This window comes from Gambusia affinis, linkage group LG02, assembly GCF_019740435.1.
Source record: "Gambusia affinis linkage group LG02, SWU_Gaff_1.0, whole genome shotgun sequence".
Taxonomy (NCBI): domain Eukaryota; kingdom Metazoa; phylum Chordata; class Actinopteri; order Cyprinodontiformes; family Poeciliidae; genus Gambusia; species Gambusia affinis.
In genome coordinates this window covers 31,888,442-31,912,017 of record NC_057869.1, presented here as the reverse complement: position 1 = coordinate 31,912,017, position 23,576 = coordinate 31,888,442, and the positions used below count along the sequence as shown (strand labels likewise).

Here is a 23,576-nt window from a genome sequence, read left to right as displayed (position 1 = left end):
AACCTTCAGAGCCACGTAAAGACAGTCACAAAGACGGCCTTCTATCACCTGAAGAACATTTCCAGGATTAAAGGACTAATGTCTCAGCCAGATCTAGAGAAACTCATCCATGCGTTTATCTTCAGTCGTATTGATTATTGTAACGGCGTCTTCACAGGCCTGTCCAACAAATCAATCAAACAGCTGCAGCTGATCCAGAATGCTGCTGCTCGTGTTCTCACTAAAACCAGGAAGATAGAGCACATAACACCAGTTTTAAAGTCTCTCCACTGGCTCCCTGTAGCTCAAAGAATAGACTTTAAAATACTGTTGTTAGTTTATAAATCACTGAATGGTTTAGCACCACAATACATTAAAGATCTGCTGCTGTTGTATCAACCTTCCAGAACTCTCAGGTCTTCTGGTTCTGGTTCTGCTCTGCACCCCCAGAACCAGAACCAAACGAGGAGAAGCGGCATTTAGCATCTACGCACCAAAAATCTGGAACAAACTTCCAGAAAACTGTAAAACAGCTGAAACACTGACTTCCTTTAAATCTCAGCTAAAAACCCACTTGTTTAGAGTTGTATTTGAAACGTAATCAATTGCAAATTTATTGACGGAGTCTGACTATGTTGTGTTTTTATTGTTGATTCTATGTTGCATTGTATTTTTGTGTTTGATTTGATGTAAAGCACTTTGAAATGCCTTGCTGCTGAAATGTGCTATACAAATAAAGTTTGATTGATTGATTGATAAAACACCCAGAAATGTTTTTTCACTCCAGGCATACAGTCCCAATCATCATCAATTCTGATGATGCCACATACATAGCGAGTCCACAACATCTTAAGTCATGCCTTTTTTTTTTTTTTGCTGTTTTTTTGGACTCATACTTAGTATATTAATTTTTCACCTGAGAGTGGAGCATGTTTTATTGTTCTGCTGCTATTGAGAGAAGAGAGCTGGTTAATCTACAGGACACAGTTTATTTTATTTTTTTATTTTTTTGCCGAAGAACCTTAGAAAGACTAAATTAATAGAAAAATAGATTTTAAGAATAAATTTTTTCTTGTATGTAGTATCGATATAACAATTTGGCATCCCAATTCACACTCCATTCCAGTTGGTGGCAGTAAAGCCCCAAAACATTGTCGGCCAACCGCCATTGAACGAGAAATAGAAAAACAACCAAACAATAATGCTGCTGGCTTGTAATAAGTCCTTCATCCTGCTGAGTGCAGCATCACACTGACAGACTTCAGCCGAAGAAGTGAGCTGCGTTGCTTTCGTACGGAAGTGACAGTACACTCAGCACCGTAGAAGCAAACAACTCACTGATTAAGGTTTTGTGCGAACAAGTTGTCTACATAGACCACAGTTTATATTTGTCCTGTGACGTGTTTATTGTGAGCACACGGAGAAGAGCATGGGCCGTAAAGTGACCTTATCAACATGCTCTTTAAATCAGTGGGTTCTGGACTTTGAAGGCAACACGGAGAGAATATTGAAGAGTAAGTGGATTTATTTCATTTATGTTTGCATAAAATTGGTATTCGTTTATTGTAAGAATACAACGTTTAATGCTGTTTACTATTGATGGCGAGATGAAGCTTCATGAAGCACTGAGGCATTTTATTTTACTTACAAAACACAACCCCTCGAGCTACTTAAGATTCTGTCAAGTAACAACCAGATCTTTAATGGATCTTATTGGGATTTTTAGGCCACAAAAAGGAAAAGTGGAAGCAAAAGGACAACATCTTTCTCAATTTTTTTATTTTCACATAAAACTCTGAACGTTTTGGATGAATTTGTTTTGGTGCAGAAATATTATAGTATAGGCACACAGATTTTTTTTTCTACATCTAAAGGCAGTTATGCATCCTGATCTGTGTGTGTTTCTGCAGGTATCGAGGTAGCAAAGGCATATGGAGCCAAATATCGGCTGGGTCCAGAGCTGGAGATATGGTAGGAAGAAAAACAAACCAACATCAAGTTCTGTGTTATGTGCAGCATGTTCTTTATTGAATGAGAAATCACCTTATCCACCTGCTTTTATGATGCAATTAATGCTTCACATGACCAGCATGTCACAGAGCGGATCAAACCATATTTATAAGATAATAAAAAACTAGAGTGCTGAAACAATAGATTTTTAATCATGATACAGGAGTATCCCAGTCTATTGAGCAAGCTTGTCTACTCAATGTCTAGCAGCAACGATATTAGCAGTGATCTTTTGTGGAGCAAGTGTTATGCTCTGTGAGTGGTTGTTGCATCAGTTCTATAGTTTATCACAAAACAGCAAACACAGTCCATGTTTTTATGTGTTTCAAATAAAAAAAAAAAAACTACCTGAATTTATATTGACCAATCAGAGGGCTTAGTTTCTGTTTTCATTTGGTTTTACTTCACTTTGTTAAAATCCCTTTTCTCTCCATCTGGTGTGTATTTGACAGTGGGTATGGCTGTGCAGACCACTTCTATGAGTCAGACACACTGCTTCACAGCTTCCAGGTCCTGAGGACTCTTCTGGAATCCCCGATCACCCAGGACATAATTTGTGACGTGGGAATGTAAGTGTTAGCTTGAAATAGAGTAGATGTAAAATTGCTTCACTGTCGGACTCCTCCCCAGAAATGATAGGGTTAGGGTTAGTCTTTGCTTCCTGAATAACCTGAATAAGCTTCTATCACCTGAAGAACATTTCCAGGATTAAAGGACTAATGTCTCAGCCAGATCTAGAGAAACTCATCCATGCGTTTATCTTCAGTCATATTGATTATTGTAACAGCGTCTTCACAGGTCTGTCCAACAAATCAATCAAACAGCTGCAGCTGATCCAGATTGCTGCTGCTCGGGTTCTCACTAAAACCAGGAAGATAGAGCACATAACACCAGTTTTAAAGTCTCTCCACTGGCTCCCTGTAGCTCAAAGAATAGACTTTAAAATACTGTTGTTAGTTTATAAATCACTGAATGGTTTAGCACCACAATACATTAAAGATCTGCTGCTGTTGTATCAACCTTCCAGAACCTCTCAGGTCTTCTGGTTCTGATCTGCTCTGCACCCCCAGAACCAGAACCAAACGAGGAGAAGCGGCATTTAGCATCTATGCACCAAAAATCTGGAACAAACTTCCAGAAAACTGTAAAACAGCTGAAACACTGACTTCCTTTAAATCTCAGCTAAAAACCCACTTTTTTAGAGTTGTATTTGAAATGTAATCAATTGCAAATTTGTTGACGGAATCTGACTATGTTGTGTTTTTATTGTTGATTCTATGTTGCATTGTGATTTTGTGTTTGATTTGATGTAAAGCACTTTGAAATGCCTTGTTGCTGAAATGTGCTGTACAAATAAAATTTGATTGATTAATTGAATAATGTGGCTCAGTAAATGGGGTTGCAGTCCGTCAGTAGAACCAGCTTTGTCTTCTTCCTCACTCCATCTAGCTTCTTCATTCAAAACGGCACATAAGTTGCTCACAACTTTCTCCGCTTCTGTGTATTCAATCTTGGTTGGTTGCAGTTTGACTTGCCCTCATTATGCCACAAGATGGCACTGGAGTTTGACCTAGACCAGATCCAACTGACTGATGAACCAGTGCAGATTTCTCTGCAGATGCAAACCAAGAGAAATTTGTGGGGCTGTGTGTTCAGACCCTAGCCGGTAAAGTGACTGTACTTTAAGTGCAATCTTTAACTTAATTTATTATAAGTTATCAGGGCCTAGGTCAGTGGTTTGTGCCACTACTGAGAAAAAGTAAGATGTGTTAATCTTTATGTGTGATGGGATCTGGATTTAGGGTTCATCCATCCATCCATCCATTTTCTGTTCACCCTTGTCCCTAATGGGATCGGGAGGGTTGCTGGTGTCTATCTCCAGCTACGTTCTGGGCGAGAGTCACCCTGGACAGGTCGCCAGTCTGTCGCAGGATTCAGGGTTCATCTAAGTGAATATTACCTAAACCGTATAAAAATTCAAATAAATGACCAATGTTAATATGATTATAATTTGACAGGTAAAAATAGTAGACGACCGATATTTATTTATTTATATATTTATTTAATGCTGTCGGTCAAATGATGAATAACAAAAAAGTTTTGCGCAACCTCTGTTTGAGACTGTAAAACTCTTGAGATTGGGGCAGAGGTTTGCCTCCCTGCAGGACAGTGACAGTCTGAATGAACATCTATTTTGCAAAGTGAAACGGTCAGATTTTTCAGATCTCTAAATGTGCTAAAGCTGGAAGAGACATACCTTAAATTCTATGGTAATTGCAAAAGGTTTTGCATCTGTTTAATTCTGTTTCACAATTATTCACATTTTTCTTTTAATCACAAAAACACAGAAGGTATGAAGTGAAAAAAGAGTTTAACTTTCAGGGTTATGAATATATTTTCAAGGCCCCATGTGTGACTTTCTCCTGATTTCTCTCAGGCCTATCATGCATCATAATGTGCGCTACAACTGCCGTGTCCTCTTTCTGAACAGGTATGTCAGAGATTTGGTCCAACCACAACTACAGTCTAGAATGTTTGTCACCTGTATAATTTTTTTCAGTGTATAGCAAAAACAAAACATTCTTTTTGCTTCCTGTAGAAAAATCCTGCTAATCAGACCTAAGATGCTGATGGCCAATTCTGGCATCTACAGAGAGATGCGTTGGTTCTCACCTTGGAGTCGGTTAAGGTTAGTCTCTATTAATTCAATTTATTCGACACAATTTGGGGTTTTTTGTGTTGACTCACAACAAATGGCCTCTCAATTCACTTCATGAAACAAAGACAGATTGATAGTCAGTTGGTCACAGTTAAGTTTAATTCAGTTGGTTCAGTTTTCTAAGAAAAGCCAACAATTTGCATTGACTTACTGAGGAAGCATGTGGCAATGGTGGAAAGGAAAACTCTCCTTTAACAAATGAAAAACTGCTGCAGTGCTTCTACAGTAACAAAGCTACTTTCGAACAACATATTGTCCATGTGCAGCAACAACCTTTATCATTGTCAGTTCAGACTATACTGCGCTGGTCTGTTGTGTTGTCTTCATGTTCTACTTAACCAGTGTGCTTCACTTGTCCTAATGCAGCTGTTTTTACAATTTTGCTTTTTATCCAGTAAAGCAAAATTTGCTCAGACTCTCAAAAGCAGCATAATTTGTGTAATCAGTATGGGTTCTTTTCATAATACATAATGTAGGAAATTTGATACAATGATTTATTCTGTCACATTTTTGTTCAAATCTAGTAGCTTAAAATCTATTGACAAAAACAATATCGTCATAAAAAAATGCATGTTTCTTAAACCATTAGTGTTATTACATTGTGGAAATGTGAAGCTTCTCTTAAAAAAAAAAAACCCTCTTCTCTAAAAAAGTGTTTTTAAATCTGATGTAAGGAAAAATTGATTTTTCATTATTTCTGTGACCCAGAGAAAGAAAAAATATAGTAAAGCTGTTATTGCGCAATAGCCAGCCCTGCCCTAAACCTCACAACTCCCATGGAATGACTACTGACCAGCTCTCCGTCTAACGGCTCCGGAAAATCTGTAACCCTTGAGTCTTACCCTGAGACAGGTCTAGAAGAGATAATCTATCTAAGCTGGTGTCAAGAGAGACTCATCTAGCCTTTAACTACCTTCATTCCAAACGTTATGACCTTTTTCAGTTAAGAAACAATCATAACAATGAAGTTATGCAATCACAACTGCATAACTTCAATAACCACTCTTGTTAACGGTAGCTCTCTCCCTATCAACAATGAGCATTTGTTGCAGACTAGACAATTTTTAGTGGCTCAGCATAAGCCCCAAGGTCATTATTTTAAACAACACTAAATGAACTTCTGAAGCCTCCACATTCCTTGAAACATGTGCATAAGTTTTACACTACTCAGAAGAACCAAAAACAATAGATGACTCAATTAATTTCACTGTCCGCAAATCTCATTGGGCTTTTAATGCGTCTTTATTAAGCAAGCTTTTAGCTGGGGTAAATTACAGACAGGTTAATTATCAATGATTACAAATTAAGAATAAAAATAAAATTATTCAAATCACCTTCATCCTATCCTGACTTATTTCCCTAAACTATGTCACTAATTTGCTGAGCGAAGCTTTGGGATGCAGTTCAACTCATACCCAGATGGTTGATGATCTCGGCTACAGAACACTTTGATGTGGTTGGTTAGACTCTTGTCTTTGTATGTCAAAATCCTCTTCTGAGTAGAAGTTTAATTCTATTATCAACCTTCAATTCACCATTTTATTCATCATGTTATCCATTTCTTGATCTACTTTTTATTACATCAAACTCTTTGTATAATCATCAGTAAATCAAAATACAAGATTACTTAGGTCTCTCATACTTTTATGATCTGTTTTCTGCATTAACCTGGAAAGATTTTACCACTTTATGCTAGTTTTCACAACAAAGCTTAGGGATGCTATATTGACCAGTGTCACCTTGTTGTTCTACTCGCACACCATGATATGAGTTTATACATAAATCTAATCCTGTGAGCTTGTGTGTTAAGACAGGTGGAAGAGTATTTCCTGCCTAGAATGATCCAGGAAGTAACTGGCCAGGTACTGACTTATGACTGGTGATGCAATCTACTTTATGATTTCATCCTTTCATTTCTAGAATGTTTTTGACTGAGGACTCTGAGGACCAGCTGGCTGGTGAGTCCTCAGAGCAGTTGTCATAACAGTGTCTGTTTCTCTTTGTTTCCTCAGGACACCGTCCCATTTGGGGATTGTGTGTTGTCCACTAAGGACACCTGTATTGGCACGGAAATCTGTGCAGAACTCTGGAATCCCAACAGGTAGAGCAGCTCAGATAGAGTCACAGTCACACAGGTCACTTCCTTCAATTACGGTAGATCAAATGGAGACATTTTGATTGGAAATTCAAATGTACATTAAAAGAAAAGAGGCTTTTGCTATTAACCTGACTTTCACTTTTGTAAAATATATAAATCCATTTTTTTGTGATTCTGAAGAGACTGAATGCATTTTTGAAGTGAAGAAGAATGCCTTCACTTCCATACTTCAAGATGTTTTGTTAGTTTTTCATTTCTCTTGATTCTGTTGGCATGTAAGAACAGGCAGGTTGTGTGACTGTGTCCAGCGCTGATGTACAGATGTTGTTTCCTCAGCCCTCATATTCAGATGGGGCTGGATGGTGTTGAAATTTTTACCAACTCTTCTGCCAGCCACCATGAGCTCCGTAAAGCGGACCAAAGAGTCAACCTCATCAAGTCAGCCACCACCAAGGTAGTCACTCCCCAGCAGACCTGGAACAACAACTTGCCTGTTCACATAGAAAAGATTGAATGTAGTAATACATACATTTTTCTCACTGACCTAAAAACATAGATATTAGAGTTATGTTCTCAGAAACTTTGTGTGTACTGCTTGACCACTGAAACATCAGAGGGCAGGCTGCACTACAACAGTGGAGAAGAGTGACATGCTTGTTCTCTGTACAGTGGTGAGGTTGTAAGGTGTTGTTTCAGAGTGGCGGGATCTACCTGTATGCCAATCAGAGGGGCTGTGATGGAGACCGGTTGTACTATGATGGCTGTGCCATGGTGGCCATCAATGGAGGGATTGTAGCTCGTGGAGCACAGTTTTCCCTTGATGATGTGGTAGGCATGGCAACACGGTTCAAAACTAACCTGCACATATATGATATCCCTGTGTGTGCGTGCATGTGCATACATGTGGCATGTAGTGTGGTTATTTTAGTGGAGAGTCCTAGTGTTTACAGATTGATCTGTTGAGTTCTGCTGAGCTTTTAAAGTGTGCCATTATAACATGGGAAGTGTTTGCTTTTACTACAGGAAGTGATTACAGCCACTCTAGATCTGGAGGACGTCCGCAGTTACAGAGGAGAACTCTGCCAGCCACAAATGGTTAGAAAACTTCTGCTCCGAGTTTTTGGAAGCTGGAACATGTATCTTGTGGTGGTTTTCTTTACTTACCCTCAGCTTGTAACAGGTTGTGTCAATTCTGCCTGGGGCCTCAAAAAGCAACATTAGGACATTAATATCAAGCTGTCCAAATATTAATGACTTACTGTTCTTCATTTTAGTAGGAACAAGTGAAGAAATGTGTTCAGTATTATCAGTATTTGGATAATGAAATACTGATATTTCCTTATCAGTATTTGGATGTTCTCTAGAGCTGTACATAAATCACTGACTGTTCAGCCTTCATGACCCATTCAGCCTATTTCCCACTAACACTAGATAAGGCGTTCACAAAATCACAGAAGCTGAGCTTCTGAGTCACCAAAGGGCTCTTATCCTAGTTTAACAAAACTAGGATAAATGATTTTCCGGATAGCCTGGCTTAATTAAGCCTTAATTTGGTGTCACAAAAGCAGTAACACATAAGTTACCATGGTGATTTATCCTGTGCAGTTAGCCTTCTGCTAGGCTAACAGTCTATCTCTTCAGTCAGCAGTCACACCACTCAAAAACCAATAAGTTTTGTCTATGATTCTCTTGTCTTATTTGTCTTTCTGTTTTTTGTTTATCATTTTAACTTATCTTAAAATGACAATTACAACATAAATTAGCTTTAGTTTTGGCATATAACTAAACAAATGCACAGTTTAAGATAAGGTAATACTTTTATGATCCCCTAAGGGATAGGGGGATTGTGTTTGTCCCAACGTAGCCGGTGCCTATCTCCTGCGAGACATTTCGGGCGACAGGCAGGGCGCACTCTGGACAGGTTGCCAGTCTGTTGCTGGGCAACACAGAGACAGACAAGACAAACAACCATGCACACACACACCCACACCCACGGAGAACTTATACAGTCATGTTTTTGGACTGTGGGAGGAAGCCGGAGTACCCGGAAAGAACCCATGCATGCACAGGGAGAACATGCAAACTCCATTAATCGAACCCAGAACCTTCTTGCTGCAAGGCAACAGTGCTACCAACTGTGCCACTGTGCAGCCCATACAATAAACATACAATTAATTATAATTTATACTGATACTCTTAAGAACACATCGCTCATCATATTGCTAAATATATATTCAACATTTGAAACACACAGTTCTAGAGACTATGTGTATTATAAAGTCTGATCTTGTAATCCTACATTTGTGAAATATCCCTCAGACATTTGTCTGAACTATCCTGACTAATACAAGCAAAGTAACAAACATAAAGGCTAAAATCATTCTCAGCCCTGGTAGATTTTGCTTAAATGTCATCTTTTAACTTTACCAGCCTGTTTCTGCTGAGTAGCAGTAATGTTGACATTTACTAGTGGCTCAGCCAGAGTCCTATCTTGGTTTTGTGGAGGACTACTTTAAGATCTCTGTGATTTATGCCATTTTCAGCCAGTTGCAGTTTTAATTACATCATTTTTGCTTTTGGTGTTGAATTACAGCTAAATGGTGCTTGTAATTAGTTAACACCTGCTTGGCTTGGTGAGTGACCCTGCTCTTTGTCGTGTTCTCTGCTGTAGGAAGGACAACAGAAACCTTGCTATAGGATCAAAGTAGATTTTTCTTTATCAAGCTCTAATGATGTCTACCTCCCCACACACCAGCCAATACAGTGGATGTTTCATACACCAGAGGAAGAGATCAGGTATAAAGTGCCTTTTACTTGATTTATAAAAAGAGTGAACTCTTTACAGACAGGATCTCTGGGTTGTTCAGTCTAGGGCCAGCCTGTTGGCTGTGGGACTACCTGAGGAGGAGTGGCCAGGTGAGGACTGGAATATTTCTGATGTGATTAGTCTTGGTGAAACTTAATGCTGCTGACTTCTATTGTAGGGTGGTTTCCTTCTGCCTCTGAGCGGCGGTGTCGACAGCTCCTCCACTGCCTGTATCGTCCACTCTATGTGTGTGCTGCTGTGCCAGGCTGTGGAAGACAGCAGTGAGTAATAGAACAGTCTCCTATTTACCTTAACTAACACAACTTTATAAATGGCTGTCCTGCTAAAAGATGACATTAAATTAAATGAAGAACTAACAACATGGTGAGGTCATGTGGTGATAATGGTTCAGGAGATCGCCTCTGTTGTTATGTCCTTGGGTACTTCAAACACCTTGTCTGTTGGTGGTGGTCAGAAGGCCCAACAAGGGGTGCCAATGCATGGAAATCTCATCTTTGTCAGACTGCTCCAGGACAGCTGTGGCTACTATCCAGTAGCTCACCATCATCAGCAGCATGTGAATGTGTGCGTGAATAACCAGGGCTATGAAGTCTCGGTAAAAGGAACAGTTTCTTTGTTCTTTTTTACATGTATGTGTTGACAGAAACCCTGTTTTTGTTCTTTTTCCTTTTCTGTGGAAAAAAATAGCAAATAATACTCTATTCATGAAAATCTGCATAGTTCAGCATACTTCCTTGTGCCTCATATACATATATATGTCTGTTGTTAATTTAGCCAAATAGCAGTGAGAATCAGGAATGAAGCCATTCTCTTCCAACAAACTTTCAAAGAATAATTCTCTTTTGACATTGGACTGATAAATCCTAAAAGTCTGAAACACTTCCCTGACCTCCATGAGCAGAGAAGTTTTATGTGTAACAAGAACAAGATTCTTCATGTACTTCAGTGTTAAGTGATTCATCCACCATCTATTCCTGCTTGTCCTTTCTTAGAACCTATTGTCAGTGGTCATTGGGCGAAAGGTGGGGTACACCAGGGCCCAATGACCGCCTTGCCAGACCATCACAGAAAGACACATAGAACCAACAACCAAAGCATAATTAGGAGAGACCAGTTAACCAACAGTTAGAGGATTGCTTAACTTGAACATGTTGGCACAGTTATCCTGGACATATCTACAGAGACAAAATTATGTTTGGGACATTCATGAGCTGCTTGCATTTTGAAAAAATTAAATGAAGATGTGTGGCTGTCACTGACCCAGTCCTGACGGAGTGAGCTTTTCACAACTTTACGTCTCATTACATTCTGCATTGTAGAAAACATGAATGCAGTGAAAATTTGTTTGGTTGTTTACATACCAATTGATTTTCAGTCTCAGGTTCATCTTAGGTCCCTTAAAGTCCATTTCTGAACGTAATGTCAGTAAACATTTTCACAGAGGGCCAAACAAAACAGGAGCTTTCTTGTGAAACATGTTTTTTTATTTAAAATGATGTTGACTTTTCAGACAGCCAGGTGCTGAAGGATGTTCGCAGAGTGGTTGGAGATGACTCCTACACACCGCAGAACCCAAAGGAGTTGTGTGCTCGCCTCTTTACTACCTGTTACATGGCCAGTGAAAATTCCTCTGAGGATACATGCAGCAGAGCCAGGGACCTGGCTGGGGAGATTGGAAGGTAGACTTTCATCAAAATATTGAATTTTGTCTTTTATATATTGAACTCCAGCTTGGAATAACACGCAAACTCTTGTATCTGAGAGATTGTCTGTACAGTTCATCTTAATTTTCTGAGGATGGAAAGTTGTTCTTCATAAATATGCCTGTTTTTCTTCTTTTTCATGTCTCTCTTGTAGCACACATGTGAATATTAACATAGATGTGGCTGTCAAAGGCATTCTGGGTATCTTTTCAGTGGTAACTGGACGGTGGCCGCAGTTTTGTGCAAATGGTGGAAGCAACAGAGAGAACCTGGCTCTGCAAAATGTGCAGGTGAGACCTCTCCTCATGCTCTGTCTCATTATCAGTCATCACGGAACTGGATGTTTTAGCACTTCTTCTTGGATTGGAGTTCTTTCTCTGCTGTGACAGTTTAACCACAGTGTTTGCTCTGATGCTGGTAGTTCTGACCATTGATTGGTTTCACAATCACTTTGTTTCCTGTTGAGGTGTGAAGAAGACAGAATGTTGTTCAACACGTTCGAAGTATTTTGCAGAATGTGAATGTGGTGGTATGATCTGTACAGAGTTTCTTGGTAACAGAATTACCCCCACATTTTGAACTACAGCATCAACCAATACTTTATTGCATTATAATAGGCATGGCCAATGAGTACTGTCCTAGTAAGCTTACCACTGCTTTGGACCAACTAACACTATTAAAGTTCAAATACAATTACTGACACAAAAGGTTTGCCGTATAATTAATCTGCGTATCAAACACCTTGAAGCGCAAGGCAAAACATTTCATATTCAAAAATACAGAATCCAATTCAGTCCAAATCCAAAACTATTTAATCATATATTCAGCTCAGGTTGGCAACTAAAAGTGACAGTCCACAGTACTCAAACTCTAAGAAGTGGGAAATGAGGATCTCTGTTATAGTCAACACTCAGTCAAGGAAACCAACAGGAATTTCAGCCATAACTGGCAGAAAAACAGGATACAAAAAAAACCATAAATAACTTCAGCTGACATCTCATAAATGTTTCAAGATCTGCAATAAGGAGGCACTAGCAGAAATATGGGTTGCATGATGGAAATACCAATGGAAAGCCATTATCACAAAGAAAGCCATTTAAACATTGGGATTCTGTAGAAGAGAATAGTCTGGTCAGATGAGGGCAGAACTGAAAATGTTTTATGTAATCTGGAGGAGATGGTCCTAAACACCCTCCCTGAAAAACACCCTGCCAAACTTGAAGTCTACTGCTGGAAACACAATTGATGTAGCTGTCAGAGTTGCAGCAAAAGGTACTGGCAGACTTGCATAACTGAAGGATGAATTGAGAAATATACGACATTATAAGAATCTAAAGATGACAATAGCCCCAAACACACAGCAAAGGTAAGTGTTAATTGGTTTCAGAGAGAAAACAAAACCACTGGAACCACCCAGTAAATCTCCTGAATCTTCTAGCGAATTATAAATGTATGAATAGAATACCTGTTGTCATTACCAAGTATGTTCAATTCTTATTTGAAATGTTATTTCAATTATTTACCCATAACTTGACATATGGGCTAATTTCATTTGGTTTCTTTTGTTTCACATGTGGGGTACCCCAAGGTTCAATCCTAGGACCCCTCTTTTTCAATATTTATATGCTCCCACTAGCACAGGTTATAACAGGAAATAATATTAGCTACCATAACCATGCAGATAACACACAGCTCTACATTATGATGTCACCAGGTGACTCAGAACCCATCCAATCACTGAACAGACGCTTAGAACAGATAAATGTGTGGATGTGCCAAAACTTCCTCCAGCTGAACAAAACCAAAACTGAAGTTATTATTTTTGGATCTAAAGAGGAACAATCTAGAGTCAATGCACAGCTTCAGTTATTACAACTAAAAACCAGTGATCAGGCCCGAAACCTGGGAATAGTGATGGACTCTGACCTGAACATCCAGAACCACATAAAGGCAGTTACAAAGTCAGCCTTCATTCTTCTCCAGAATGCTGCTGCTCGCGTTCTCACTAAAACCAGGAAGATAGAGCACATAACACCAGTTTTAAAGTCCCTCCACTTTGTTAGTCCCTGTAGCTCAAAGAATAGACTTCAAAATACTGTTAGTTTATAAATCACTGAATGGTTTAGCACCACAATACATTAAAGACCTGCTGCTGTTGTATAAACCTTCCAGACCTCTCAGGTCTTCCGGTTCTGGTCTGCTCTGCATCCCCAGAACCAGAACCAAACGAGGAGAAGCAGCATTCAGCAACTATGCACCACAAATTTGGAACAAACGTCTAGAAAACTGTAAAACAACTGAAACTGTGAGTTCTTTTAAATCTCTACTAAAAACCCACCTGTTTAGGATTGTATTTGAAACGTAATCAATTACAAATTTATTGACGGACCTTTTCTGCCAGTAGTGTCACTGAAATCTCAAAACTGGAAAAAATTAGGAAAAAAACGTCTTTTCCCCGGTTCTTTGACTTACAATCTATTATTTAACATTATATGTAGAATATAGAAATTACTCCATATCTTTGCTTGTCTAAGCAATTATAAAATGACTCAAACTCTTAAAAAGATGCGTGACTAATCAAAAACACCCTTGGTTGGTGACTCCTGTTTGTGCCTGAAAAAGTCAGGGATGAAGACACCAAAACTGCAAACATGCAAAATGATGAAATGACTGACAGGGTTTATGTAAAACATGTGCCACTATGTAGGCAAGTCAATTTGTTAGTTGAGGTTCCTCTTGAGGTTTTGACCAGAAGTGTGTTTGTGCCGTCGCCAGGCCCGGGTCAGGATGGTCTTGGCCTATCTTTTTGCCCAGCTGAGCTTGTGGGCCCGCGGTAGGCCTGGAGGACTGTTGGTTTTGGGCTCAGCCAACGTCGATGAGAGGTACTATTACAAATTACTGGAATGGTTGGTACTTCATAGATCTTTGGTTTACTGCACATGATTTGTATTGTGGCCTGCAAAGTTTATATGCATACAAATGATCCAGATTATATTCATCTGATAATGCCAGTGGCATAAATGATTAAATCTCAAATCTGTTGCTGTACGTGGTACAAAAATCGGATGCAAAAGGTAACATCTAATTATTTGGACAAAAATAGGTTCCCTGTTTAAAGTTATTTTAGACATTAATACAGAAAGATTGTACACAACCAAGCTGTTAAAGCGACTCTGACAAAAGGCAGGTCTAACTGGACTGCACTCGGAAATTGGTCTCCACTTCATACCTTGCACATGTACATAGCTAAATAACTTCTATTTTACTGTCATTCCTGCACTTTATATTTAATATTTATTTTTATATTTTATGTTGTATTTATTTACTCTGGAGTAACCTCATAACATTGGAACCTCAAAACATTGTCCTGAGCCGTATGCAACGAAATTTCGTTATGTATACACCCCTGTGCATACAAAATGACAATAATGTCAGTCTAAGTCTAAGTCTAAGAACAGAGCTGTAGTTTCCACAGTTTCCACTTTTAACTAGTTTAAATAGAAAAAACATGATATCAATCTGAGGAAGAAACAATCTATGAATAAACAAATCCCCTGGGATATTAAATAGTCAACTGTTGTGCAATCATTAAGTTTCCCCTTAATAATTCTGTTATCAGAAATTCCTCTTAGCATGGAAATATTTTAGATTTGTTATGCAAGCACTGCAAAAACACAAACTTTTACCAAGTATTTTTGATCTAGTTTCTAGTGCAAATAAGACAAATCTAATTGACCAGCAACTTCTCAACAGGATACAGAACTTGTTTTAAATAAGTAATTTCTTAATATTTATGAAAAATAAATATTTTTTCAGTGGAAACCATTCCACTGGCAGATTATTTCACTGTAACATGAGAAAAATGCAGTTTTTCCATGTTAAATAATTTCTTCTGCTCAGCCTTACAGGATATTTCACCAAGTATGACTGCTCCAGTGCAGACATAAACCCCATTGGTGGAATCAGCAAGATGGATTTGAAGAGCTTTCTTGCTTACTGTGCAGAGCAGTTCCAGCTTACCTCTTTGAGAGGGTGAGAGGAGTTCATGACTCTTATTTTAAAGATTTCACTTAAAAAAAAAAAAAACTAATAAAAAAAAACAAGGACCTATCAGAAGTGTGTATGCATCATCCTCTGTGTGTTTCAGTTTGTGTATGTGTTGTTTGTGCTGTGCAGCATCCTGGCCGCTCCCCCCACTGCTGAACTGGAGCCTCTGAAGGATGGACGGCTGTCCCAGACAGATGAGGTAGAGACCGACGCTCAACAGCCAGTGTCTTAGTCAGCTCTTTTTACTGTATTTTCTAACTAGATTTCAGTGCTGTAATGGAGCAACTGGCCTCCCTAATCATCCAAACTAAGATTCATAAAATGACTAAAATCTTAACTATTTTGATTTTGTTCTGTACAAGAGCCAGAAAGATAAACTACCTGCTGTTTTGTCTTCAATTACTTTACTTGATTTTATTTTTAGAAAAAAATTGCTTTTTTTTTTTTTTTTTTTTAATCTTAAAGCCGGATTGCAAGCGGTGTTCTGAGAGTTTCACTTCCTTGTACTCACGCTTCACGCTGGTTTTATATTATTTCATAATTATTTCCGGTTACACGATGCATCAAACTGTATCCAATGCTTAGTCAGCCAGAGTTAATGCGCGCAGCCGCAGAGAGATCAGAAAAACTCGAGCAACAAACTTGAGCATCAGAACAGTTTCTCTATCCCCTTATTAAAAACTGAATAGACAGAAATTGAAGAGTTACTAAAGCCACATTAGCAGCATTAAATTAAATCTCCCGTTTGTTGTGCATCTCTGAGCTCAGTGCAGCGGATTTGACTCATCAGGCAGGGGGCGATATTATGCCAATAAACACATGCCTGCCGAGAATTGCATCGCATATTGATGAGAAAACAGACTAAAATATGACCGAAGACGAAACCTTTAAAGATACTCGTAACATTATCCCGTTTCTCAACCATGTAAGCCCTAAAACGGTGGGTTTTATATCGCAGATTAATTGAAATAAATGAGGTTTTTACAGATTTATTGAGATTTATGAGTCGAACGCTTTTCAGGCAGTGTCTGATGAAAGTGTTCTCCGCAGATGGTTTGAAATTCAACGATTTTCTTTTAATACCATAATAGCTTAAATCATTACTAAACGGAGGCCCATTATGTAGAACATTCTATGTCATCTTTAACTGTCTAATCTATTAATGTAGAGGGGATGCATTTTAATTTCTGAGCCTGCCAATATTTGCATCCTCTGTCTATTGTCCTGTTGATATGAAGGTTATAGCAGTAGTTCTGAGAACAGGTGTCATTACGTAGAAAAGGTGAAATCCCTCTTAACTCTTTATTTCTCCATGTTAACAGGGGGATGGATTATATGGCAAAGACTATTATTAGCCTGCAGATATCTGCATGACCTATCTATTTTCCTCAAATGTTATCCTATTGACATGAAACTCATACCAGCAGATAAGAGAACAAATGTGATTATGTAGAAAAAGTTATTTCTCTCTTATCTCTTTATATTTTTGGCAATATGGATTTTGTTCCACAAAAGAAGATTTGTGCAATGTTGTGTGAAACATTGCACAAAACATTGCAGGTTAATCAATCAGTGTGGTGCTCTCTGCCAGTCAATCCATGTTTTCCCTTCGTCTCTCCAATTACATTAGATTAAATGTCCATGATATCTTCTGTCTGCGTAGATTTTTACTGGAAATCCAATGTGAAAGCGTTCCATTACAAGTCTTGCTGATGTGGTTTAAATGTGTGACATTATTGTTTCTTCTCTTTCCTCAGTCAGACATGGGAATGATGTATTCTGAGTTGTCGGTGATTGGAAGGCTACGGAAGATCTCAAAGTGTGGACCCTTCAGTATGTTCTGTAAGCTCATTCATCTGTGGAGGGATGTCCTTTCACCTACTCAGGTTAGTTGGCTACTAACGTGGTTAGTGTGCATGCACACTGCACAACACAAAGGATCTGAAAGCACTATATTACAGTAAATTTGCTTTGTCCTATTTCAGTTTAATTTGCATCAACCAAACAGCAGGACGCAAAACTTAAGAATTTCCCATGTCAAATTTTAACAAAACATTTTAAGAAGTTTAACAGAAAACCTTGCTGAAAATGAGGTTAGTGCATCTGTCTGGTGAATATCTGAGTCAGCAGATGTCAGAGGGGTCTTAAGGACAGAAAACAAAAACAAACCTCAAATTCCATATTACATTTTGGACATTTAAAGATATGAACCCTGGACAAACCCTTCTAGTTCTTGACATTTTTAAGTTATTTGGTTAATTTGTTTTAGAGTTTGGAAATGTCCCTTTAGGAACAAAATGGTTTTTGTGTCGTTGCAATAGCATTGGTGTTTACTTTAATAGATTACAAGAACATCTGACTCCTGAAATCTTCAGGGTTTCTTTAATCCCACCAGCTGCTGGAAGGCATTCTGCATCAGTTTGGCTCCTCTGTGCTCTGGACAAACAGCTGCTTGTTTGTGCAGGTGGCCCAGAAGGTGAAGCACTTCTTCAGGATGTACTCGGTGAACCGCCACAAGATGACCACAGTTACTCCTTCCTACCATGCTGAGAGCTACAGTCCTGATGACAACCGCTTTGACCTTCGACCTTTCCTCTACAACACACATTGGAACTGGCAGTTCCAGTGTATTGATAACCAGGTAACACAACACGATGACATTCTTATAGAACAGCAGCGATACCTTTTGCCAGAGTGTCCAGGGCCACATTTAGGCCATGGACACTAGTCAACTGAAGCACAAGTTGCCTAGTGTGTGAATGTGGCTCTAAAGTGCTTTGAGTGATTAATGAGTACAAAAGCTCTATATAAATTCAGTGCATTTAACATGAGTCCATTTGACTGTCCTACTTACATTGGTTAAAAACAGTAGTTTCCACAGTAATCTTATCTTTAGATGTTTTTTCCTCTTTCCATCTTTCTGCAGATTTCCCAGATGACAACAAGCCCAGCTGATGGGGACCAGGGAAGACTTGAAGAGTAGAAAAACCCCACAGCCCTGTTCTCTCTGTCCAGGGTGTGTTTACATATCTTGAGTGGCTCAAATCCAGAATACGTTTCCTCCAGCTGTTTCAAAAATTCAGGAGCTCACCATGTCTGAACACATTAAAAATGTGTTAAACATTTTAATGACAAGTGTCATTGGATTTTCAGAGATATATCCTGCTTACTTCTGTTCTGAACCAAGGAAATGCCACCAGACAGCTAACTATAAAGACTCAGGTAGCCTTTGCATTTGGTTTCCATGTTAGCACACACAGAGCCACATCAGGTTATGGTTCTAAAGCATTTTCTACATGTTAAACTGTTATTACTTAAATGCTACAACAGCTTAGATTCATCCCAGTGTTATCTTATTGACTTTTTTTTCACCTGCACAACTCTTGATGAGCATATTAATGTAGCATAACTCACTGCATCACTGATGTACAGTATCCTGAAAGTATGCTTTTTATTTACAACTAAAATTATAGTTACAGTTACCACTGATAATTTTGGATATTTTCAGGAGACTTGTTGTAGCTGCCTCCTGGTTGGCCTGATCAGAGAAGAGCAGATATGAACCCTGTGTGATGATTTCTTTTATTCCATAAGTTTGGTACTTTTTAATTCCCCAACAATAAGAGCATCAACAGAATAAGCACCACATGGTTTGTGCTGAAGTCAAGTCCGAGGGACATTTAATACCAACTGAATATAGGATTTTAAAATTCTGAACACTGTGTACTTTCTGGGAGCCAACCCATTTAAAACTTTATAAATTGTTAAAAGAATCTTAAAATCCATCTGATATAAAACATGTAGCAAGGTTAAACAGCAATTGCCCTTATATGTTTAGGTATGGGGGTGGCTGTTGGGGGAAAAAAAATATTTATAGCTGTAATTTTAGAGTTGTGCCTCTCAGCATATTACAGCAACTCTGTTACTTTAGTTTTGATTACCGGTAGTTCTGTTTGTAGACTTTTGCCCATAATTGGTTTAATTGTTACTGTTTAGACAATTATCCCTTCTGTTTCTGAATGAAGTGCAACTGGAGGATTTTTACTTCTACTTTTGGACATTTGTACATATATTTTCAAATCAGAATAGCTGATTAGCATCTCAAAACCTCAAACAATACCTCAACTGTGACCCCAAGTTAAGGTGAAAAGGAGGCTTTATGGATACAGAGCAGGACCAGAGGAAGTTCCATCCATCATGATGACCAAGGATCATAAAGCAGACTCCAACGTCTGCCGACTTTCTAAACGTACACCAGAAAGAAATGTAAAGAGGATTGGTTTAACCGATTTAACCAGGTAAGATGACTGAGGAGTGGTCCACATTAACAAAAGCTTAAAGAACCACAACCAGTCAGTTATCAGAAATATTAAAATTCCAACTCTAATTCCACTCCTTCATTAGGCCAATGGTCCGTAAAACCCAAATAAGTTAGGCGGCAGATCTCTGACTTGCAGGCTTTTATATTTTTCATGTGTCCTAGTACATATGTATCCTTGTGTTTTTGGTATGTGTGTAGTGTTGCTGTGAGCCCGATTCGGTCCAGCAGCTCTGTGAATGTAATGTGGGGGTTCAGCAACCTCTGCGGTCCGAACCGAGCCGGGCTGCTGGAGGTGGAGTCCAAGCTTTACCCAAACTTTAGGACGGGGCGGTACAGGGAGGAGCAGCACAGAGACTTCCTAAAAACAGGTTCCTGTCGTCTGCTCACGCATGTTATTCTTCCTGAAGTTCTAAAACTCCAGCAAGAGCCGAACTCGTCCAGACCTGGACCCGTAATTTTCGCTCTGGCCGCTGATGAACGTCTGCTTTACCAGTTCTAAACTTGCTGGATGGAGACAGACCGTCTGCTGACCGGGGCTGAGGACCAACACAGCGAAGACTATGGCTCCGGTCCGGCCAGAAGTGGCGGAGATTCGCGGGGCAGCAGGCGGATGTCTTACTCTACTACTGGGGACTACTGCCGTTTGGACGGAGGTACAGGACAGCTGGGTGACAGTGTGAGGTCTCTTGGTTATTGTCCTGGTATCAGCAAGTTATTACAGTAGATCAAAGTTGCAGTTGACTGCAGTTACAATGTCATGTTTTCCAGAAGCGATATGAAATAACATGTTGTGACTCGTGTTTTCACTGCACCGACCTCGAATAGACTCTTGGTACGATTTGGACTTGATGTACATCCGGGTGTGACATATTCTCAGGTGAACGCGTTCGATCTCAATAGATGGGCCACATGAGGGAAGCTGGATTTATTTTGAAACTTTCCCTCCTTTCTGTGTTGCTCTTGCTTGAAAACTTTTAAATGTTTTTCCTCAGACGTTTGGATTAAAATCAATGCTGAACATTGTTTGTTTTAACAAAAAGCCACCATTCAAATGCCATTCACAAAAGACAAACACTTTTATCATAGTTGCTTTCAGTAAAACTCTGGCTTAGTGTTAGATGAGCCTGTTTTTCACAATTCATCTTTTTAGGCTGTGATAATTTAAATTAGAAGCCGTCTTGTTTTCAACTTTTAGCAATCACAATAAATACAAATAACCAGACGAGCAATCATAATAAATACAAATAACCAGACGCTGGCTGAGTAGGTGAAATAAAATAGCTGCAGCTGCGGAACAATTAAACTGGATTGCACCACTTGTAACTGGATCATAGAAAAGAAGAAGGTAGTCATTGTGCAGTTAGCTGCAGAACTGCACTTTATTGAAACCTGAAACCTACATTCTTCTTTGGCCAAAGTCCTGCTTATGTTTTAGTTTTTACTTCAATAAAGCATCTCTGGCACATCATAAGAACTCTTGTAATAGTAAATTAGTAACTCAACGATTGACAGAATTTCAAGACAATGTCACTTGTCAGTCTCCATCCACCGATAAATTGTGTTTTGTTGTTGTGACCTGGTGCCTATCTGAAGCAGAGAAGAAGAAAACACCTTCAACATGTCAAACAATAAGTGAAAACATAGAAGACGTAAAACATATTTTTTTATTACCTAAAAGTGGGGTATTATGTAAAATAATGTAGACAACTGGTTTGAGCTTTGTTGTGTTTTAATGTTAGTTCCTTGTCAAACACGTTCCTGTAGTGTGGCCTTGATTTTTTTCTGCATATTAACGAATGCGTTTTTCTCCAATGGCAACCATTTCTATGCTTTACACTACTGCATCCAGCACTTTGCATTGCTCTGGGTGATGTATGGCTTGGATGCAGCTGCTCCACCATGGAAACCCATTCCTTGAAGCTCCCGCGCATTGTCCTTGAGCTAATCTGAAGGCCACATGAAATTTGGAGGTCTGCAGTGATTGGCTCTGCAGAAAGTTGGCAACCTTTTTGCACTATGCGCTTCAGCATCTGGTGACCACGCTCTGTCAGTTTACATGACCTACCTCTTCGTGGCTGAGTTGCTGTCGTTACCAAGCACTTCCATTTTCTTATATACGGCTAGATTTGTTGCATAGGTGGGATCCTATCACAGTTCCGCGCTGAAATTCACTGACGTCCTGAGAGCAAGCCATTCTTTCACAAATGTTTGTAAAAACAGTCTGTATGCCTATCAGACTGTTTTTATACACCTCGGGTCATGGAAGTGATTGGAACACCTGATTCCAATCATTTGAATGGGTCAGCAAATACTATTAGCAATATAGTGTAGTTACTAGTGCTATTTTATAGTTCTGTGTGCCTAGAAAATGCATACTACCTCTTTAAAATGCTTTTTTTCCACACTCAAGAGTAAATTAGGCGCAGTATTTTCAGAAAACAAATATAGATTTTTGCAGAGTTTTGTCAGGTTTCTGTAAATTGTTGCAGATCCCAAACATTAAAAGTTCCTGTTAGCCTTAACAGAAGAAACACATACAATCCCCCAAATGTTGGGTCGACTGTTTTCTTTTTCCTTGGCCTAGAAAATATTGTGTTAATTTTCTGAAATAAGAACAGGACATTTTCTCAGTTTAATTGATGTAGCTGGATGGATTGGTTTTAGCTCACTGTGCAATGTATATAAAATAAGGTGTATAGAAGGCAGATACTGTGTGTTGTATTTAACATTTGTGATTTTCAGAAGTTTGTTATTTGCTTGCTCTTTCTTAGAACGGCCTGACATCAGTGACTGTCTCAGTCTAAGCACATTTTAACCACTTGCTCTGGCAGGGATCTCCACTTAACTTAACCTGACATATCATGCATGTTTCATGGCTGGTGAGGAAATGACAGAAGTCAAACAGGCACAGGGTGAAGCCCCTCCACACTGAGCTACGATACTGATGCATCCCACCCACAAACCTTCTTATGACTAACTAAATTAAAGCTGCTCCACCATGTTTTCTATCATTCAGTATTTTGCTCTTAAGACTTAAAAACTATACTTTACTGGAACTTTACAAATATAGAGAGTTGATATGTAAACTTTGTAAAAGTTCAATTAAGAAATTTAAATATTATGAGGTGAAAAAACAAAAACTAGTCTCCACAGTATTTCATAAAATTGCTGGCATTACAAAATGTTACTGTATTGTCAGCGGTTGTCGCTGAAGCTCATGGTGTTGCTGGGGTTGTGTGTGACTTTGTCACTTCTGCAGAATGAGAAGTTCTGCTGCATATGTCTGTGCCAGGTACTGGCTGCTCCTTCAGAGGCACCCATGAACAACCTGATACACCCTGCTATGAGTCAGCAAACCACGTTGTGAATTTATGACTCATGTAGCTGGAACAATTGAAGTCACTAAACAAACATCTGACTGATGTGTGCTGATTGTTGTTTCGGTTTTAAACAGCAGTTTCTGCTCGAAGGCTTCTTAACTCTAATAAACCCCACCTAAATACAACAAAGTAAATTAAAGTTTATAAAAACTACTTTATTAACCCCACAGGGGTATTAGGCAGACCAAAGCAATTTGGTTTTAAAGTCAAGTTAAACTGAAGCAGGAAGAATGCTTAAGACATGCTGTGATTATCAGATCATTATAGCTGAGACACAGTTCTGATCACCTTAAACTTACAGGAGTTACAGGTGACCTTCTATGGGTCACCTTATGTGTGTGCCTGTACATTAAGATGTAGCTTAATGTACAGGCACACACTCTCGCTTAAGGACAATTTAGAGAGACCAACCAACCAATAACTAACAGTCATGTTTTTGGACTTGGGGAGGAAGCCAGAGTATCCAGAGAGAACCCACGCATGTACAAGGAG

At 39.0% G+C, this 23,576-nt stretch overlaps 2 protein-coding genes across 5 annotated transcripts in view; both read left to right on the top strand.

Moving 5' to 3' along the window:
• Positions 1 to 1,198: 1,198 nt before the first annotated feature.
• Positions 1,199 to 18,512, top strand: nadsyn1 (NAD synthetase 1). Of its 2 annotated transcripts, XM_044139293.1 has the most exons (21): positions 1,199 to 1,493; positions 1,890 to 1,950; positions 2,442 to 2,558; positions 4,427 to 4,480; positions 4,589 to 4,678; positions 6,519 to 6,570; positions 6,721 to 6,809; positions 7,143 to 7,260; positions 7,503 to 7,634; positions 7,830 to 7,901; positions 9,478 to 9,602; positions 9,674 to 9,722; positions 9,791 to 9,893; positions 11,144 to 11,312; positions 11,491 to 11,626; positions 14,112 to 14,218; positions 15,237 to 15,368; positions 15,513 to 15,582; positions 17,141 to 17,269; positions 17,848 to 18,024; positions 18,310 to 18,512. In XM_044139293.1, the coding sequence occupies exons 1-21, from the start codon at positions 1,409 to 1,411 to the stop codon at positions 18,364 to 18,366; spliced, it is 2,124 nt and encodes a 707-aa protein (XP_043995228.1). In that variant the 5' UTR covers positions 1,199 to 1,408; the 3' UTR covers positions 18,367 to 18,512. The 2 variants fall into 2 exon arrangements, with proteins under 2 accessions (XP_043995228.1, XP_043995237.1); XM_044139302.1 differs by lacking the exon at positions 7,830 to 7,901 and having other exon boundaries at positions 1,200 to 1,493.
• A 126-nt stretch (positions 18,513 to 18,638) lies between these two features.
• The window catches only part of tpcn2 (two pore segment channel 2), a 29,090-nt gene continuing 24,152 nt past the window's right edge, over positions 18,639 to 23,576 (top strand). For all 3 annotated transcript variants that reach the window (XM_044139276.1, XM_044139266.1, XM_044139285.1), the window contains exon 1: positions 18,639 to 20,357. In XM_044139276.1, coding sequence (XP_043995211.1) covers positions 20,265 to 20,357 — 93 coding nt within the window. In that variant the 5' untranslated portion in view covers positions 18,639 to 20,264. The remainder of the gene's footprint in view (positions 20,358 to 23,576) is intronic.

Excerpts from the sequence above, each read along its gene's own strand:
- nadsyn1 (XM_044139293.1), top strand. The coding sequence starts at position 1,409 with ATGGGCCGTAAAGTGACCTTATCAACATGCTCTTTAAATCAGTGGGTT. Across the intron at positions 6,571-6,720 it reads TCCAGGAAGTAACTGGCCAG|GACACCGTCCCATTTGGGGA; the intron begins GTACTGACTTAT and ends TTGTTTCCTCAG. Across the intron at positions 6,810-7,142 it reads GAACTCTGGAATCCCAACAG|CCCTCATATTCAGATGGGGC; the intron begins GTAGAGCAGCTC and ends TTGTTTCCTCAG.